The sequence below is a fragment of the Anomaloglossus baeobatrachus genome, chromosome 7, assembly GCF_048569485.1.
Source record: "Anomaloglossus baeobatrachus isolate aAnoBae1 chromosome 7, aAnoBae1.hap1, whole genome shotgun sequence".
Taxonomy (NCBI): Eukaryota; Metazoa; Chordata; class Amphibia; order Anura; family Aromobatidae; genus Anomaloglossus; species Anomaloglossus baeobatrachus.
Window position 1 is genome coordinate 7101418 of NC_134359.1, and position 16354 is coordinate 7117771.

The following is a 16354-nucleotide window of genomic DNA, read 5'->3' on the forward strand; positions in this document are numbered from 1 at the left end:
TTTTGCTCGTTGCTCCTCCGCTGTGAAGCGCACATCGCTGTGTGTGACACTGAGCAGTGACCTGGCCCCTGCTGTGAGATCGCTGATCGTTACACACAGCGCTGGGGCATTTTTTGCTTGTTGCTCCTCCGCTGTGAAGCGCACATCGCTGTGTGTGACACTGAGCAGTGATCTGGCCCCTGCTGTGAGATCGCTGATCGTTACACACAGCGCTGGGTCATTTTTTGCTCGTTGCTTCCCCGCTGTGAAGCGCACATCGCTGTGTGTGACACTGAGCAGTGATCTGGCCCCTGCTGTGAGATCGCTGATCGTTACACACAGCGCTGGGTCATTTTTTGCTCGTTGCTCCCCCGCTGTGAAGCGCACATCACTGTGTGTGACACTGAGCAGTGATCTGGCCCCTGCTGTGAGATCGCTGATCGTTACACACAGCGCTGGGTCATTTTTTGCTCGTTGCTCCCCCGCTGTGAAGCGCACATCACTGTGTGTGACACTGAGCAGTGATCTGGCCCCCGCTGTGAGATCGCTGATCGTTACACACAGCGCTGGGTCATTTTTTGCTTGTTGCTCCTCCGCTGTGAAGCGCACATCGCTGTGTGTGACACTGAGCAGTGACCTGGCCCCTGCTGTGAGATCGCTGATCGTTACACACAGCGCTGGGTCATTTTTTGCTTGTTGCTCCTCCGCTGTGAAGCGCACATCACTGTGTGTGACACTGAGCAGTGACCTGGCCCCTGCTGTGAGATCGCTGATCGTTACACACAGTGCTGGGTCATTTTTTGCTCGTTGCTCCTCCGCTGTGAAGCGCACATCACTGTGTGTGACACTGAGCAGTGATCTGGCCTCTGCTGTGAGATCGCTGATCGTTACACACAGCGCTGGGTCATTTTTTGCTTGTTGCTCCTCCGCTGTGAAGCGCACATCACTGTGTGTGACACTGAGCAGTGATCTGGCCTCTGCTGTGAGATCGCTGATCGTTACACACAGCGCTGGGTCATTTTTTGCTCGTTGCTTCCCCGCTGTGAAGCGCACATCGCTGTGTGTGACACTGAGCAGTGATCTGGCCCCTGCTGTGAGATCGCTGATCGTTACACACAGCGCTGGGGCATTTTTTGCTTGTTGCTTTCCCGCTGTGAAGCGCACATCGCTGTGTGTGACACTGAGCAGTGATCTGGCCCCTGCTGTGAGATCGCTGATCGTTACACACAGCGCTGGGTCATTTTTTGCTTGTTGCTCCTCCGCTGTGAAGCGCACATCACTGTGTGTGACACTGAGCAGTGATCTGGCCTCTGCTGTGAGATCGCTGATCGTTACACACAGCGCTGGGTCATTTTTTGCTCGTTGCTTCCCCGCTGTGAAGCGCACATCGCTGTGTGTGACACTGAGCAGTGATCTGGCCCCTGCTGTGAGATCGCTGATCGTTACACACAGCGCTGGGGCATTTTTTGCTCGTTGCTCCTCCGCTGTGAAGCGCACATCACTGTGTGTGACACTGAGCAGTGACCTGGCCCCTGCTGTGAGATCGCTGATCGTTACACACAGCGCTGGGTCATTTTTTGCTTGTTGCTCCTCCGCTGTGAAGCGCACATCACTGTGTGTGACACTGAGCAGTGATCTGGCCTCTGCTGTGAGATCGCTGATCGTTACACACAGCGCTGGGTCATTTTTTGCTCGTTGCTTTCCCGCTGTGAAGCGCACATCGCTGTGTGTGACACTGAGCAGTGACCTGGCCCCTGCTGTGAGATCGCTGATCGTTACACACAGCGCTGGGTCATTTTTTGCTCGTTGCTTTCCCGCTGTGAAGCGCACATCGCTGTGTGTGACACTGAGCAGTGACCTGGCCCCTGCTGTGAGATCGCTGCTCGTTACACACAGCGCTGGGTCATTTTTTGCTTGTTGCTTTCCCGCTGTGAAGCGCACATCGCTGTGTGTGACACTGAGCAGTGACCTGGCCCCTGCTGTGAGATCGCTGCTCGTTACACACAGCGCTGGGTCATTTTTTGCTTGTTGCTCCTCCGCTGTGAAGCGCACATCGCTGTGTGTGACACTGAGCAGTGACCTGGCCCCTGCTGTGAGATCGCTGCTCGTTACACACAGCGCTGGGGCATTTTTTGCTTGTTGCTCCTCCGCTGTGAAGCGCACATCACTGTGTGTGACACTGAGCAGTGATCTGGCCTCTGCTGTGAGATCGCTGCTCGTTACACACAGCGCTGGGTCATTTTTTGCTCGTTGCTTTCCCGCTGTGAAGCGCACATCGCTGTGTGTGACACTGAGCAGTGACCTGGCCCCTGCTGTGAGATCGCTGCTCGTTACACACAGCGCTGGGTCATTTTTTGCTCGTTGCTTTCCCGCTGTGAAGCGCACATCGCTGTGTGTGACACTGAGCAGTGATCTGGCCTCTGCTGTGAGATCGCTGATCGTTACACACAGTGCTGGGGCATTTTTTGCTCGTTGCTCCCCCGCTGTGAAGCGCACATCGCTGTGTGTGACACTGAGCAGTGATCTGGCCTCTGCTGTGAGATCGCTGATCGTTACACACAGCGCTGGGTCATTTTTTGCTTGTTGCTTTCCCGCTGTGAAGCGCACATCGCTGTGTGTGACACTGAGCAGTGACCTGGCCCCTGCTGTGAGATCGCTGATCGTTACACACAGCGCTGGGGCATTTTTTGCTTGTTGCTTTCCCGCTGTGAAGCGCACATCGCTGTGTGTGACACTGAGCAGTGATCTGGCCCCTGCTGTGAGATCGCTGATCGTTACACACAGCGCTGGGTCATTTTTTGCTCGTTGCTCTCCCGCTGTGAAGCGCACATCGCTGTGTGTGACACTGAGCAGTGACCTGGCCCCTGCTGTGAGATCGCTGATCGTTACACACAGTGCTGGGTCATTTTTTGCTCGTTGCTCCCCCGCTGTGAAGCGCACATCGCTGTGTGTGACACTGAGCAGTGACCTGGCCCCTGCTGTGAGATCGCTGATCGTTACACACAGCGCTGGGGCATTTTTTGCTTGTTGCTCCCCCGCTGTGAAGCGCACATCGCTGTGTGTGACACTGAGCAGTGATCTGGCCCCTGCTGTGAGATCGCTGCTCGTTACACACAGCGCTGGGGCATTTTTTGCTCGTTGCTTTCCCGCTGTGAAGCGCACATCGCTGTGTGTGACACTGAGCAGTGATCTGGCCCCTGCTGTGAGATCGCTGATCGTTACACACAGCGCTGGGGCATTTTTTGCTCGTTGCTTTCCCGCTGTGAAGCGCACATCGCTGTGTGTGACACTGAGCAGTGATCTGGCCCCTGCTGTGAGATCGCTGATCGTTACACACAGCGCTGGGGCATTTTTTGCTCGTTGCTCTCCCGCTGTGAAGCGCACATCGCTGTGTGTGACACTGAGCAGTGATCTGGCCCCTGCTGTGAGATCGCTGATCGTTACACACAGCGCTGGGGCATTTTTTGCTTGTTGCTCCTCCGCTGTGAAGCGCACATCGCTGTGTGTGACACTGAGCAGTGACCTGGCCTCTGCTGTGAGATCGCTGATCGTTACACACAGCGCTGGGGCATTTTTTGCTCGTTGCTTTCCCACTGTGAAGCGCACATCGCTGTGTGTGACACTGAGCAGTGATCTGGCCTCTGCTGTGAGATCGCTGATCGTTACACACAGCGCTGGGTCATTTTTTGCTTGTTGCTTTCCCGCTGTGAAGCGCACATCGCTGTGTGTGACACTGAGCAGTGACCTGGCCCCTGCTGTGAGATCGCTGATCGTTACACACAGCGCTGGGGCATTTTTTGCTTGTTGCTCCTCCGCTGTGAAGCGCACATCACTGTGTGTGACACTGAGCAGTGATCTGGCCTCTGCTGTGAGATCGCTGATCGTTACACACAGCGCTGGGTCATTTTTTGCTCGTTGCTTTCCCGCTGTGAAGCGCACATCGCTGTGTGTGACACTGAGCAGTGACCTGGCCCCTGCTGTGAGATCGCTGCTCGTTACACACAGCGCTGGGTCATTTTTTGCTCGTTGCTTTCCCGCTGTGAAGCGCACATCGCTGTGTGTGACACTGAGCAGTGATCTGGCCTCTGCTGTGAGATCGCTGATCGTTACACACAGCGCTGGGGCATTTTTTGCTCGTTGCTCCTCCGCTGTGAAGCGCACATCGCTGTGTGTGACACTGAGCAGTGATCTGGCCTCTGCTGTGAGATCGCTGATCGTTACACACAGCGCTGGGTCATTTTTTGCTCGTTGCTCTCCCGCTGTGAAGCGCACATCGCTGTGTGTGACACTGAGCAGTGATCTGGCCTCTGCTGTGAGATCGCTGCTCGTTACACACAGCGCTGGGTCATTTTTTGCTCGTTGCTTTCCCGCTGTGAAGCGCACATCGCTGTGTGTGACACTGAGCAGTGATCTGGCCTCTGCTGTGAGATCGCTGATCGTTACACACAGCGCTGGGGCATTTTTTGCTCGTTGCTCCTCCGCTGTGAAGCGCACATCGCTGTGTGTGACACTGAGCAGTGATCTGGCCCCTGCTGTGAGATCGCTGATCGTTACACACAGTGCTGGGTCATTTTTTGCTTGTTGCTCTCCCGCTGTGAAGCACACATCGCTGTGTGTGACACTGAGCAGTGACCTGGCCCCTGCTGTGAGATCGCTGATCGTTACACACAGTGCTGGGTCATTTTTTGCTCGTTGCTCCCCCGCTGTGAAGCGCACATCGCTGTGTGTGACACTGAGCAGTGACCTGGCCCCTGCTGTGAGATCGCTGATCGTTACACACAGCGCTGGGGCATTTTTTGCTTGTTGCTCCCCCGCTGTGAAGCGCACATCGCTGTGTGTGACACTGAGCAGTGATCTGGCCCCTGCTGTGAGATCGCTGCTCGTTACACACAGCGCTGGGTCATTTTTTGCTTGTTGCTCCTCCGCTGTGAAGCGCACATCGCTGTGTGTGACACTGAGCAGTGATCTGGCCCCTGCTGTGAGATCGCTGATCGTTACACACAGCGCTGGGGCATTTTTTGCTCGTTGCTTTCCCGCTGTGAAGCGCACATCGCTGTGTGTGACACTGAGCAGTGATCTGGCCCCTGCTGTGAGATCGCTGATCGTTACACACAGCGCTGGGGCATTTTTTGCTCGTTGCTCTCCCGCTGTGAAGCGCACATCGCTGTGTGTGACACTGAGCAGTGATCTGGCCCCTGCTGTGAGATCGCTGATCGTTACACACAGCGCTGGGGCATTTTTTGCTCGTTGCTCTCCCGCTGTGAAGCGCACATCGCTGTGTGTGACACTGAGCAGTGATCTGGCCCCTGCTGTGAGATCGCTGATCGTTACACACAGCGCTGGGGCATTTTTTGCTTGTTGCTTTCCCGCTGTGAAGCGCACATCGCTGTGTGTGACACTGAGCAGTGATCTGGCCCCTGCTGTGAGATCGCTGATCGTTACACACAGCGCTGGGGCATTTTTTGCTCGTTGCTTTCCCACTGTGAAGCGCACATCGCTGTGTGTGACACTGAGCAGTGATCTGGCCCCTGCTGTGAGATCGCTGATCGTTACACACAGCGCTGGGGCATTTTTTGCTTGTTGCTTTCCCGCTGTGAAGCGCACATCGCTGTGTGTGACACTGAGCAGTGACCTGGCCTCTGCTGTGAGATCGCTGATCGTTACACACAGCGCTGGGGCATTTTTTGCTCGTTGCTTTCCCGCTGTGAAGCGCACATCGCTGTGTGTGACACTGAGCAGTGACCTGGCCCCTGCTGTGAGATCGCTGATCGTTACACACAGCGCTGGGTCATTTTTTGCTCGTTGCTTTCCCACTGTGAAGCGCACATCGCTGTGTGTGACACTGAGCAGTGATCTGGCCCCTGCTGTGAGATCGCTGATCGTTACACACAGCGCTGGGGCATTTTTTGCTCGTTGCTTTCCCACTGTGAAGCGCACATCGCTGTGTGTGACACTGAGCAGTGATCTGGCCCCTGCTGTGAGATCGCTGATCGTTACACACAGCGCTGGGTCATTTTTTGCTCGTTGCTTTCCCGCTGTGAAGCGCACATCGCTGTGTGTGACCTGGCCCCTGCTGTGAGATCGCTGATCGTTACACACAGCGCTGGGTCATTTTTTGCTTGTTGCTCTCCCGCTGTGAAGCGCACATCGCTGTGTGTGACAGCGAGAGAACAACGATCTGAAAGTGCAGGGAGCAGGAGCCGACGTCTGGAAGCTGCGTACGCTGGTAACCAAGGTACACATCAGGTAACCAAGGTGGTTACCGATATTTACCTTAGTTACTAGCGTCCGCCGCTCTCACGCTGCCAGTGCTGCCGGCTCCCTGCACACGTAACCGGATTACACATCGGGTAATTAAGCAAAGGTTTGCTTATTAACCCGATGTGTACTGTAAATACGAGTGCAGGGAGCCGGCGCTAAGCGGTGTGCGCTGGTAACCAAGGTAAATATTGGGTAATCATACCCGATGTTTACTGTGGTTACCAGTGTCCGCATCCTCCAGACGCCGGCTCCCTGCAAGCACAGCATCGCTTGCACGTCACTGCTGGCTGGGGGCTGGGGGCTCGTCACTGGTCGCTGGTGAGATCTGCCTGATTGACAGCTCACCAGCGACCATGTAGCGACGCACCAGCGATTCTGACCAGGTCAGATCGCTGGTGGGATCGCTGGTGCGTCGCTAAAGTGTGACGGTACCCTAAGAGAACCTTTACTCCCTGTTATCAGCCATTACTGGGGGAGGAGACTGTAGGACAGGTGAGTACAATCTATTACTCTCTGTTATCAGCCATTACTGGAGGAGCAGACTGTAGGATGGGTGAGTACAATCTATTACTCCCTGTTATCAGCCATTACAGGGGGAGGTGATTGTAGGACAAGTGAATGCAATCTATTACTCCCTGTTATCAGCCATTACTGGACGAGGAGACTGTAGGACAGGTGAGTACAATCTATTACTCCCTGTTATCAGCCATTACTGGGGGAGCAGCTGACCAGTGTTCTTCATTGGGATGAATGAGATGAGCGGACCTCTCTCTGCCCCTCAGGAGGTGTGTGTGTCAGTGTAGGGGCTCCCTTCTGCTTTTCAGTGTACAGCGCCCTCACATGGTGGGGCAGGAATGTGCAGGCTCTTACTTTGTCGCTGTCCACAGTGTTCTGTGAAGTCCGAGAGGCGATGGAGATGGTGTCGGGCTGACTGCTGCCGTCCCCCTGACTGTCCAGATCCTCCAGTCCATCCCTGCAAGGAGCAGACACAACTATTAACTATTCAATAAGACACTGCCCCAAAGATCCTGCACATCCACACGCTGCCCTCGTGGCATCTGCACATCCATACGCTGCCTCCGTGGCACCTGCACATCCACACGCTGCCCCCGTGGCACCTGAACATACACACGCTGCCCCCGTTGCACCTGAACATACACACGCTGCCCCCGTAGCACCTGAACATACACAAGCTGCCCTCGTGGCACCTGCACATCCACACGCTGCCCTCGTGGCACCTGCACAGCCACACGCTGGCCCCCGTGGCACCTGCACAGCCACACACTGCCCCCGTAGCACCTGAATATACACACACTGCCCCCGTAGCACCTGAACATACACACGCTGCCCTCGTGGCACCTGCACATCCATACGCTGGCCCCCGTGGCACCTGCACAGCCACACGCTGCCCCCGTAGCACCTGAACATACACACGCTGCCCCCGTAGCACCTGAACATCCACAAGCTGCCACCGTAGCACCTGAACATCCACACGCTGCCCTCGTGGCACCTGCACATCCACACGCTGCCCTCGTGGCACCTGCACATCCACACGCTGCCCCCGTGGCACCTGCACATCCCCAGGCTGCCCTCATGGCACCTGCACATCCACAAGCTACCATTGTGGCACCAGCACATCCACACGCTGCCCTCGTGGCACCTGCACATCAACATGCTGCCCCCGTGGCACCTGCACATCCACACGCTGCTCCCATGGCACATGCACATCCCCAGGCTGCCCTCGTGGCACCAGCACATCCACACGCTGCCCTCGTGGCACCTGCACATCCACACGCTGCCCCCGTGGCACCTGCACATCCACACGCTGCCCCCCTGGCACGTGCACATCCACACGCTGCCCCCGTGGCACCTGCACATCCACACACAAGTTGGATAACACACTGTCAGTGTCACGGAGAGAAGACATTCTTCATTCTCAGCAGAATTCTGCCCCGTGATACATAGTGATGGAGGGCCGGGCTCGTGGTCTACACCGGAGCGCAGAGAGCTCTCATGTCTGATGCTTCATATCCTCATATGAAGGGAAGAGGCTGACCCCGGGACTGACCGGTGCCCCCCCCCCCGACTCACGGCAGAGGCACCTTCACACCTACAGTCTGACATCACCGGCTGAGGAGATACGGCTGGATGAGCTAGACCGTCAGCTGCGGCAGCGTGCGCTGGGACTTGTAGTGCCACATCCTGGGAACACTGATATCGGATATGTATGGCGTTGCTCACCTCTTGCTGTTGTTCCTCTGCTTGGCCGGGGTCTTTGGGGGCTGGATCGGCTCCTTTAAGGCTCCTTTCAGGTGGATCATCCTCTCCTGGATCACCTCTCGGATGTTTTTAATCCACTCCTGCTTTACTTCTAAGGTAGATGCCTACAAAAGAGTGAAGACATTTATATCCAGCCCCCGAAAATGTGCTCCATGCTACGTACACCCGCCTCATAGGCCCGGACACTGTCAGCGAGCTATAACTGTGCTGGAGAGCGCGCTCTTCTCCGGATACTGAGTGTGCTGGAGAGCGCGCTCCTCTCCGGATACTGAGTGTGCTGGAGAGCGCTCCCCTCTCTGCATACTGTCAGCGAGCTATAACTGTGTGCTGGAGAGCGCTCTCCTCTCCGGATATTGTCAGCGAGCTATAACTGTGTGCTGGAGAACGCTCCTCTCTGGATACTGTCAGCGAGCTATAACTGTGTGCTGGAGAGCGCTCTCCTCTCTGGATACTGTCAGCGAGCTATAACTGTGTGCTGGAGAGCGCTCTCCTCTCTGGATACTGTCAGCGAGCTATAACTGTGTGCTGGAGAGCGCTCTCCTCTCTGGATACTGTCAGCGAGCTATAACTGTGTGCTGGAGAGCGCTCCTCTCTGGATACTGTCAGCAATCTATAACTGTGCTGGAGAGCGCTCTCCTCTCTGGATACTGTCAGCGAGCTATAACTGTGTGCTGGAGAGCGCTCCTCTCTGGATACTGTCAGCGAGCTATAACTGTGTGCTGGAGAGCGCTCCTCTCTGGATACTGTCAGCGAGCTATAACTGTGTGCTGGAGAACGCTCCTCTCTGGATACTGTCAGAGAGCTATAACTGTGTGCTGGAGAGCTCGCTCCTCTCTGGATACTGTCAGCGAGCTATAACTGTGTGCTGGAGAGCGCTCTCCTCTCTGGATACTGTCAGCGAGCTATAACTGTGTGCTGGAGAGCGCTCCTCTCTGGATACTGTCAGCGAGCTATAACTGTGTGCTGGAGAGCGCGCTCCTCTCTGGATACTGAGTGTGCTGGAGAGCGCGCTCCTCTCTGGATACTGTCAGCAAGCTATAACTGTGTGCTGGAGAGCGCTCTCCGCTCAGGATACTGTCAGCGAGCTATAACTGTGTGCTGGAGAGCGCTCTCCTCTCTGGATACTGTCAGCGAGCTATAACTGTGTGCTGGAGAGCGCGCTCCTCTCTGGATACTGTCAGCGAGCTATAACTGTGTGCTGGAGAGCGCTCTCCTCTCTGGATACTGTCAGCGAGCTATAACTGTGTGCTGGAGAGCGCTCTCCTCTCTGGATACTGTCAGCGAGCTATAACTGTGCTGGAGAGCGCTCCTCTCTGGATACTGTCAGCGAGCTATAACTGTGTGCTGGAGAGCGCTCCTCTCTGGATACTGTCAGCAAGCTATAACTGTGTGCTGGAGAGCGCTCTCCTCTCAGGATACTGTCAGCGAGCTATAACTGTGTGCTGGAGAGCGCGCTCCTCTCTAGACACTGTCAGCGAGCTATAACTGTGTGCTGGAGAGCGCGCTCCTCTCTGGATACTGTCAGCGAGCTATAACTTTGCTGGAGAGTGCTCCCCTCTCCAGATACTGTCAGCGAGCTATAACTGTGTGCTGGAGAGCGCTCTCCTCTCTGGATACTGTCAGCGAGCTATAACTGTGCAGGAGAGCGCTCTCCTCTCTGGATACTGTCAGCGAGCTATAACTGTGTGCTGGAGAGCGCTCCTCTCTGGATACTGTCAGCGAGCTATAACTGTGCTGGAGAGCGCTCCTCTCTGGATACTGTCAGCGAGCTATAACTGTGTGCTGGAGAGCGCTCTCCTCTCTGGATACTGTCAGTGAGCTATAACTGTGTGCTGGAGAACGCTCCTCTCTGGATACTGTCAGCGAGCTATAGCTGTGTGCTGGAGAGCGCTCCCCTCTCTGGATACTGTCAGCGAGCTATAACTGTGCTGGAGAGCGCGCTCTTCTCTGGATACTGTCAGCGAGGTATAACTGTGTGCTGTAGAGCGCTCCTCTCTGGATACTGTCAGCGAGCTATAACTGTGCTGGAGAGCGCGCTCCTCCCTGGATCCTGTCAGCGAGCTATAACTGTGTGCTGGAGAGCGCTCCCCTCTCTGGATACTGTCAGCGAGCTATAACTGTGTGCTGGAGAGCGCGCTCCTCTCTGGATACTGTCAGCGAGCTATAACTGTGATGGAGAGCGCGCTCCTCTCTGGATACTGTCAGCGAGCTATAACTGTGTGCTGGAGAGCGCTCCTCTCTGGATACTGTCAGCGAGCTATAACTGTGTGCTGGAGAGCGCTCCCCTCTCTGGATACTGTCAGCGAGCTATAACTGTGCTGGAGAGCGCGCTCCTCCCTGGATCCTGTCAGCGAGCTATAACTGTGTGCTGGAGAACGCTCCTCTCTGGATACTGTCAGCGAGCTATAACTGTGTGCTGGAGAGCGCGCTCCTCTCTGTATACTGTCAGCGAGCTATAACTGTGTGCTGGAGAGCGCTCCTCTCTGGATACTGTCAGCGAGCTATAACTGTGTGCTGGAGAGCGCGCTCCTCTCTGGATACTGAGTGTGCTGGAGAGCGCGCTCCTCTCTGTATACTGTCAGCGAGCTATAACTGTGTGCTGGAGAGCGCTCTCCTCTCAGGATACTGTCAGCGAGCTATAACTGTGTGCTGGAGAGCGCTCCACTCTCTGGATACTGTCAGCGAGCTATAACTGTGTGCTGGAGAGCGCGCTCCTCTCTGGATACTGTCAGCGAGCTATAACTGTGTGCTGGAGAGCGCTCTCCTCTCTGGATACTGTCAGCGAGCTATAACTGTGTGCTGGAGAGCGCTCTCCTCTCTGGATACTGTCAGCGAGCTATAACTGTGTGCTGGAGAGCGCCCTCCTCTCTGGATACTGTCAGAGAGCTATAACTGTGCTGGAATGCGCTCCTCTCTGGATACTGTCAGCGAGCTATAACTGTGTGCTAGAGACCGCTCTCCTCTCTGGATACTGTCAGAGAGCTATAACTGTGTGCTAGAGACCGCTCTCCTCTCTGGATACTGTCAGCGAGCTATAACTGTGTGCTGGAGACCGCTCTCCTCTCTGGATACTGTCAGCGAGCTATAACTGTGTGCTAGAGACCGCTCTCCTCTCTGGATACTGTCAAAGAGCTATAACTGTGTGCTGGAGAGCGCGATCCTCTCTGGATACTGTCAGCGAGCTATAACTGTGCTGGAGAGCGCTCCCCTCTCCAAATACTGTCAGCGAGCTATAACTGTGTGCTGGAGAGCGCTCTCCTCTCTGGATACTGTCAGCGAGCTATAACTGTGTGCTGGAGAGCGCGCTCCTCTCTGGATACTGTCAGCGAGCTATAACTGTGCTGGAGAGCGCTCTCCTCTCTGGATACTGTCAGCAAGCTATAACTGTGTGCTGGAGAGCGCGCTCCTCTCTGGATACTGTCAGCGAGCTATAGCTGTGTGCTGGAGAGCGCTCCTCTCTGGATACTGTCAGCGAGCTATAACTGTGTGCTGGAGAGCGCTCTCCTCTCTGGATACTGTCAGCGAGCTATAACTGTGTGCTGGAGAGCGCTCCACTCTCTGGATACTGTCAGCGAGCTATAACTGTGTGCTGGAGAGCGCGCTCCTCTCTGGATACTGTCAGCGAGCTATAACTGTGTGCTGGAGAGCGCTCTCCTCTCTGGATACTGTCAGCGAGCTATAACTGTGTGCTGGAGAGCGCTCTACTCTCTGGATACTGTCAGAGAGCTATAACTGTGTGCTGGAGAGCGCTCCTCTCTGGATACTGTCAGCGAGCTATAACTGTGTGCTGGAGAGCGAGCTCCTCTCTGGATACTGTCAGCGAGCTATAACTGTGCTGGAGAGTGCTCTCCTCTCTGGATACTGTCAGCAAGCTATAACTGTGTGCTGGAGACCGCTCTCCTCTCTGGATACTGTCAGAGAGCTATAACTGTGTGCTGGAGAGCATGCTCCTCTCTGGATACTGTCAGCGAGCTATAACTGTGTGCTGGAGAGCGCTCCTCTCTGGATACTGTCAGCGAGGTATAACTGTGTGCTGGAGAGCGCTCTCCTCTCAGGATACTGTCAGCGAGCTATAACTGTGTGCTGGAGAGCGCTCCACTCTCTGGATACTGTCAGCGAGCTATAACTGTGTGCTGGAGAGCGCTCCTCTCTGGATACTGTCAGCGAGCTATAACTGTGTGCTGGAGAGCGCTCCCCTCTCTGGATACTGTCAGCGAGCTATAACTGTGTGCTGGAGAGCGCTCTCTTCTCTCTGGATACTGTCAGCGAGCTATAACTGTGTGCTGGAGAGCGCTCTCCTCTCTGGATACTGTCAGCGAGCTATAACTGTGTGCTGGAGAGCGCTCCTCTCTGGATACTGTCAGCGAGCTATAACGGTGTGCTGGAGAGCGCGCTCCTCTCTGGATACTGTCAGCGAGCTATAACTGTGTGCTGGAGAGCGCTCTCTTCTCTGGATACTGTCAGCGAGCTATAACTGTGTGCTGGAGAGCGCTCCCCTCTCTGGATACTGTCAGCGAGCTATAACTGTGTGCTGGAGAGCGCGCTCCTCTCTGGATACTGTCAGAGAGCTATAACTCTGTGCTGGAGACCGCTCTCCTCTCTGGATACTGTCAGAGAGCTATAACTGTGTGCTGGAGAGCGTGATCCTCTCTGGATACTGTCAGCGAGCTATAACTGTGCTGGAGAGCGCTCCCCTCTCCAGATACTGTCAACGAGCTATAACTGTGTGCTGGAGAGCGCTCTCCTCTCTGGATACTGTCAGCGAGCTATAACTGTGCTAGAGACCGCTCTCCTCTCTGGATACTGTCAAAGAGCTATAACTGTGTGCTGGAGAGCGCGATCCTCTCTGGATACTGTCAGCGAGCTATAACTTTGCTGGAGAGTGCTCCCCTCTCCAGATACTGTCAGCGAGCTATAACTGTGTGCTGGAGAGCATGCTCCTCTCTGGATACTGTCAGCGAGCTATAACTGTGTGCTGGAGAGCGCTCCTCTCTGGATACTGTCAGCGAGGTATAACTGTGTGCTGGAGAGCGCTCTCCTCTCAGGATACTGTCAGCGAGCTATAACTGTGTGCTGGAGAGCGCTCCACTCTCTGGATACTGTCAGCGAGCTATAACTGTGTGCTGGAGAGCGCTCCCCTCTCTGGATACTGTCAGCGAGCTATAACTGTGTGCTGGAGACCGCTCTCCTCTCTGGATACTGTCAGCGAGCTATAACTGTGTGCTGGAGAGCGCTCCTCTCTGGATACTGTCAGCGAGCTATAACGGTGTGCTGGAGAGCGCGCTCCTCTCTGGATACTGTCAGCGAGCTATAACTGTGTGCTGGAGAGCGCTCTCTTCTCTGGATACTGTCAGCGAGCTATAACTGTGTGCTGGAGAGCGCTCCCCTCTCTGGATACTGTCAGCGAGCTATAACTGTGTGCTGGAGAGCGCGCTCCTCTCTGGATACTGTCAGAGAGCTATAACTCTGTGCTGGAGACCGCTCTCCTCTCTGGATACTGTCAGAGAGCTATAACTGTGTGCTGGAGAGCGCGATCCTCTCTGGATACTGTCAGCGAGCTATAACTGTGCTGGAGAGCGCTCCCCTCTCCAGATACTGTCAACGAGCTATAACTGTGTGCTGGAGAGCGCTCTCCTCTCTGGATACTGTCAGCGAGCTATAACTGTGCTAGAGACCGCTCTCCTCTCTGGATACTGTCAAAGAGCTATAACTGTGTGCTGGAGAGCGCGATCCTCTCTGGATACTGTCAGCGAGCTATAACTTTGCTGGAGAGTGCTCCCCTCTCCAGATACTGTCAGCGAGCTATAACTGTGTGCTGGAGACCGCTCTCCTCTCTGGATACTGTCAGCGAGGTATAACTGTGTGCTGGAGACCGCTCTCCTCTCTGGATACTGTCAGCGAGCTATAACTGTGTGCTGGAGAGCGCTCTCCTCTCTGGATACTGTCAGCGAGCTATAACTGTGCTGGAGAGCGCTCTCCTCTCTGGATACTGTCAGCGAGCTATAACTGTGTGCTGGAGAGCGCTCCTCTCTGGATACTGTCAGCGAGCTATAACTGTGCTGGAGAGCGCTCCTCTCTGGATACTGTCAGCGAGCTATAACTGTGTGCTGGAGAGCGCTCTCCTCTCTGGATACTGTCAGCGAGCTATAACTGTGTGCTGGAGAGCGCTCTCCTCTCTGGATACTGTCAGTGAGCTATAACTGTGTGCTGGAGAACGCTCCTCTCTGGATACTGTCAGCGAGCTATAGCTGTGTGCTGGAGAGCGCTCCCCTCTCTGGATACTGTCAGCGAGCTATAACTGTGCTGGAGAGCGCGCTCTTCTCTGGATACTGTCAGCGAGGTATAACTGTGTGCTGTAGAGCGCTCCTCTCTGGATACTGTCAGCGAGCTATAACTGTGCTGGAGAGCGCGCTCCTCCCTGGATCCTGTCAGCGAGCTATAACTGTGTGCTGGAGAGCGCTCTCCTCTCTGGATACTGTCAGCAAGCTATAACTGTGTGCTGGAGAGCGCTCCCCTCTCTGGATACTGTCAGCGAGCTATAACTGTGTGCTGGAGAGCGCGCTCCTCTCTGGATACTGTCAGCGAGCTATAACTGTGATGGAGAGCGCGCTCCTCTCTGGATACTGTCAGCGAGCTATAACTGTGTGCTGGAGAGCGCTCCTCTCTGGATACTGTCAGCGAGCTATAACTGTGTGCTGGAGAGCGCTCCCCTCTCTGGATACTGTCAGCGAGCTATAACTGTGCTGGAGAGCGCGCTCCTCCCTGGATCCTGTCAGCGAGCTATAACTGTGTGCTGGAGAACGCTCCTCTCTGGATACTGTCAGCGAGCTATAACTGTGTGCTGGAGAGCGAGCTCCTCTCTGGATACTGTCAGCGAGCTATAACTGTGTGCTGGAGAGCGCTCCTCTCTGGATACTGTCAGCGAGCTATAACTGTGTGCTGGAGAGCGCGCTCCTCTCTGGATACTGAGTGTGCTGGAGAGCGCGCTCCTCTCTGTATACTGTCAGCGAGCTATAACTGTGCTGGAGAGCGCTCTCCTCTCAGGATACTGTCAGCGAGCTATAACTGTGTGCTGGAGAGCGCGCTCCTCTCTGGATACTGTCAGCGAGCTATAACTGTGTGCTGGAGAGCGCTCTCCTCTCTGGATACTGTCAGCGAGCTATAACTGTGTGCTGGAGAGCGCTCCTCTCTGGATACTGTCAGCGAGCTATAACTGTGTGCTGGAGAGCGCTCTCCTCTCTGGATACTGTCAGCGAGCTATAACTGTGCTGGAATGCGCTCCTCTCTGGATACTGTCAGCGAGCTATAACTGTGTGCTAGAGACCGCTCTCCTCTCTGGATACTGTCAGAGAGCTATAACTGTGTGCTAGAGACCGCTCTCCTCTCTGGATACTGTCAGCGAGCTATAACTGTGTGCTGGAGACCGCTCTCCTCTCTGGATACTGTCAGCGAGCTATAACTGTGTGCTAGAGACCGCTCTCCTCTCTGGATACTGTCAAAGAGCTATAACTGTGTGCTGGAGAGCGCGATCCTCTCTGGATACTGTCAGCGAGCTATAACTGTGCTGGAGAGCGCTCCCCTCTCCAAATACTGTCAGCGAGCTATAACTGTGTGCTGGAGAGCGCTCTCCTCTCTGGATACTGTCAGCGAGCTATAACTGTGTGCTGGAGAGCGCGCTCCTCTCTGGATACTGTCAGCGAGCTATAACTGTGCTGGAGAGCGCTCTCCTCTCTGGATACTGTCAGCAAGCTATAACTGTGTGCTGGAGAGCGCGCTCCTCTCTGGATACTGTCAGCGAGCTATAACTGTGTGCTGGAGAGCGCTCCTCTCTGGA

The 16354-nt window shown here is 55.1% G+C and overlaps 2 protein-coding genes across 5 annotated transcripts in view; one reads left to right on the forward strand and one right to left on the reverse strand.

Annotated features, from left to right (window-relative positions):
• The window catches only part of KALRN (kalirin RhoGEF kinase), a 346094-nt gene that overhangs the window by 281602 nt on the left and 48138 nt on the right, over positions 1-16354 (reverse strand). For all 4 annotated transcript variants that reach the window (XM_075316995.1, XM_075316994.1, XM_075316993.1 and 1 more), the window contains exons 11-12: positions 8482-8624; positions 7111-7213 (exon numbers count right to left, since the gene is read on the reverse strand). In XM_075316995.1, coding sequence (XP_075173110.1) covers positions 7111-7213; positions 8482-8624 — 246 coding nt within the window. The remainder of the gene's footprint in view (positions 1-7110; positions 7214-8481; positions 8625-16354) is intronic.
• The window catches only part of CCDC14 (coiled-coil domain containing 14), a 323631-nt gene that overhangs the window by 129021 nt on the left and 178256 nt on the right, over positions 1-16354 (forward strand). The window lies entirely within an intron of this gene.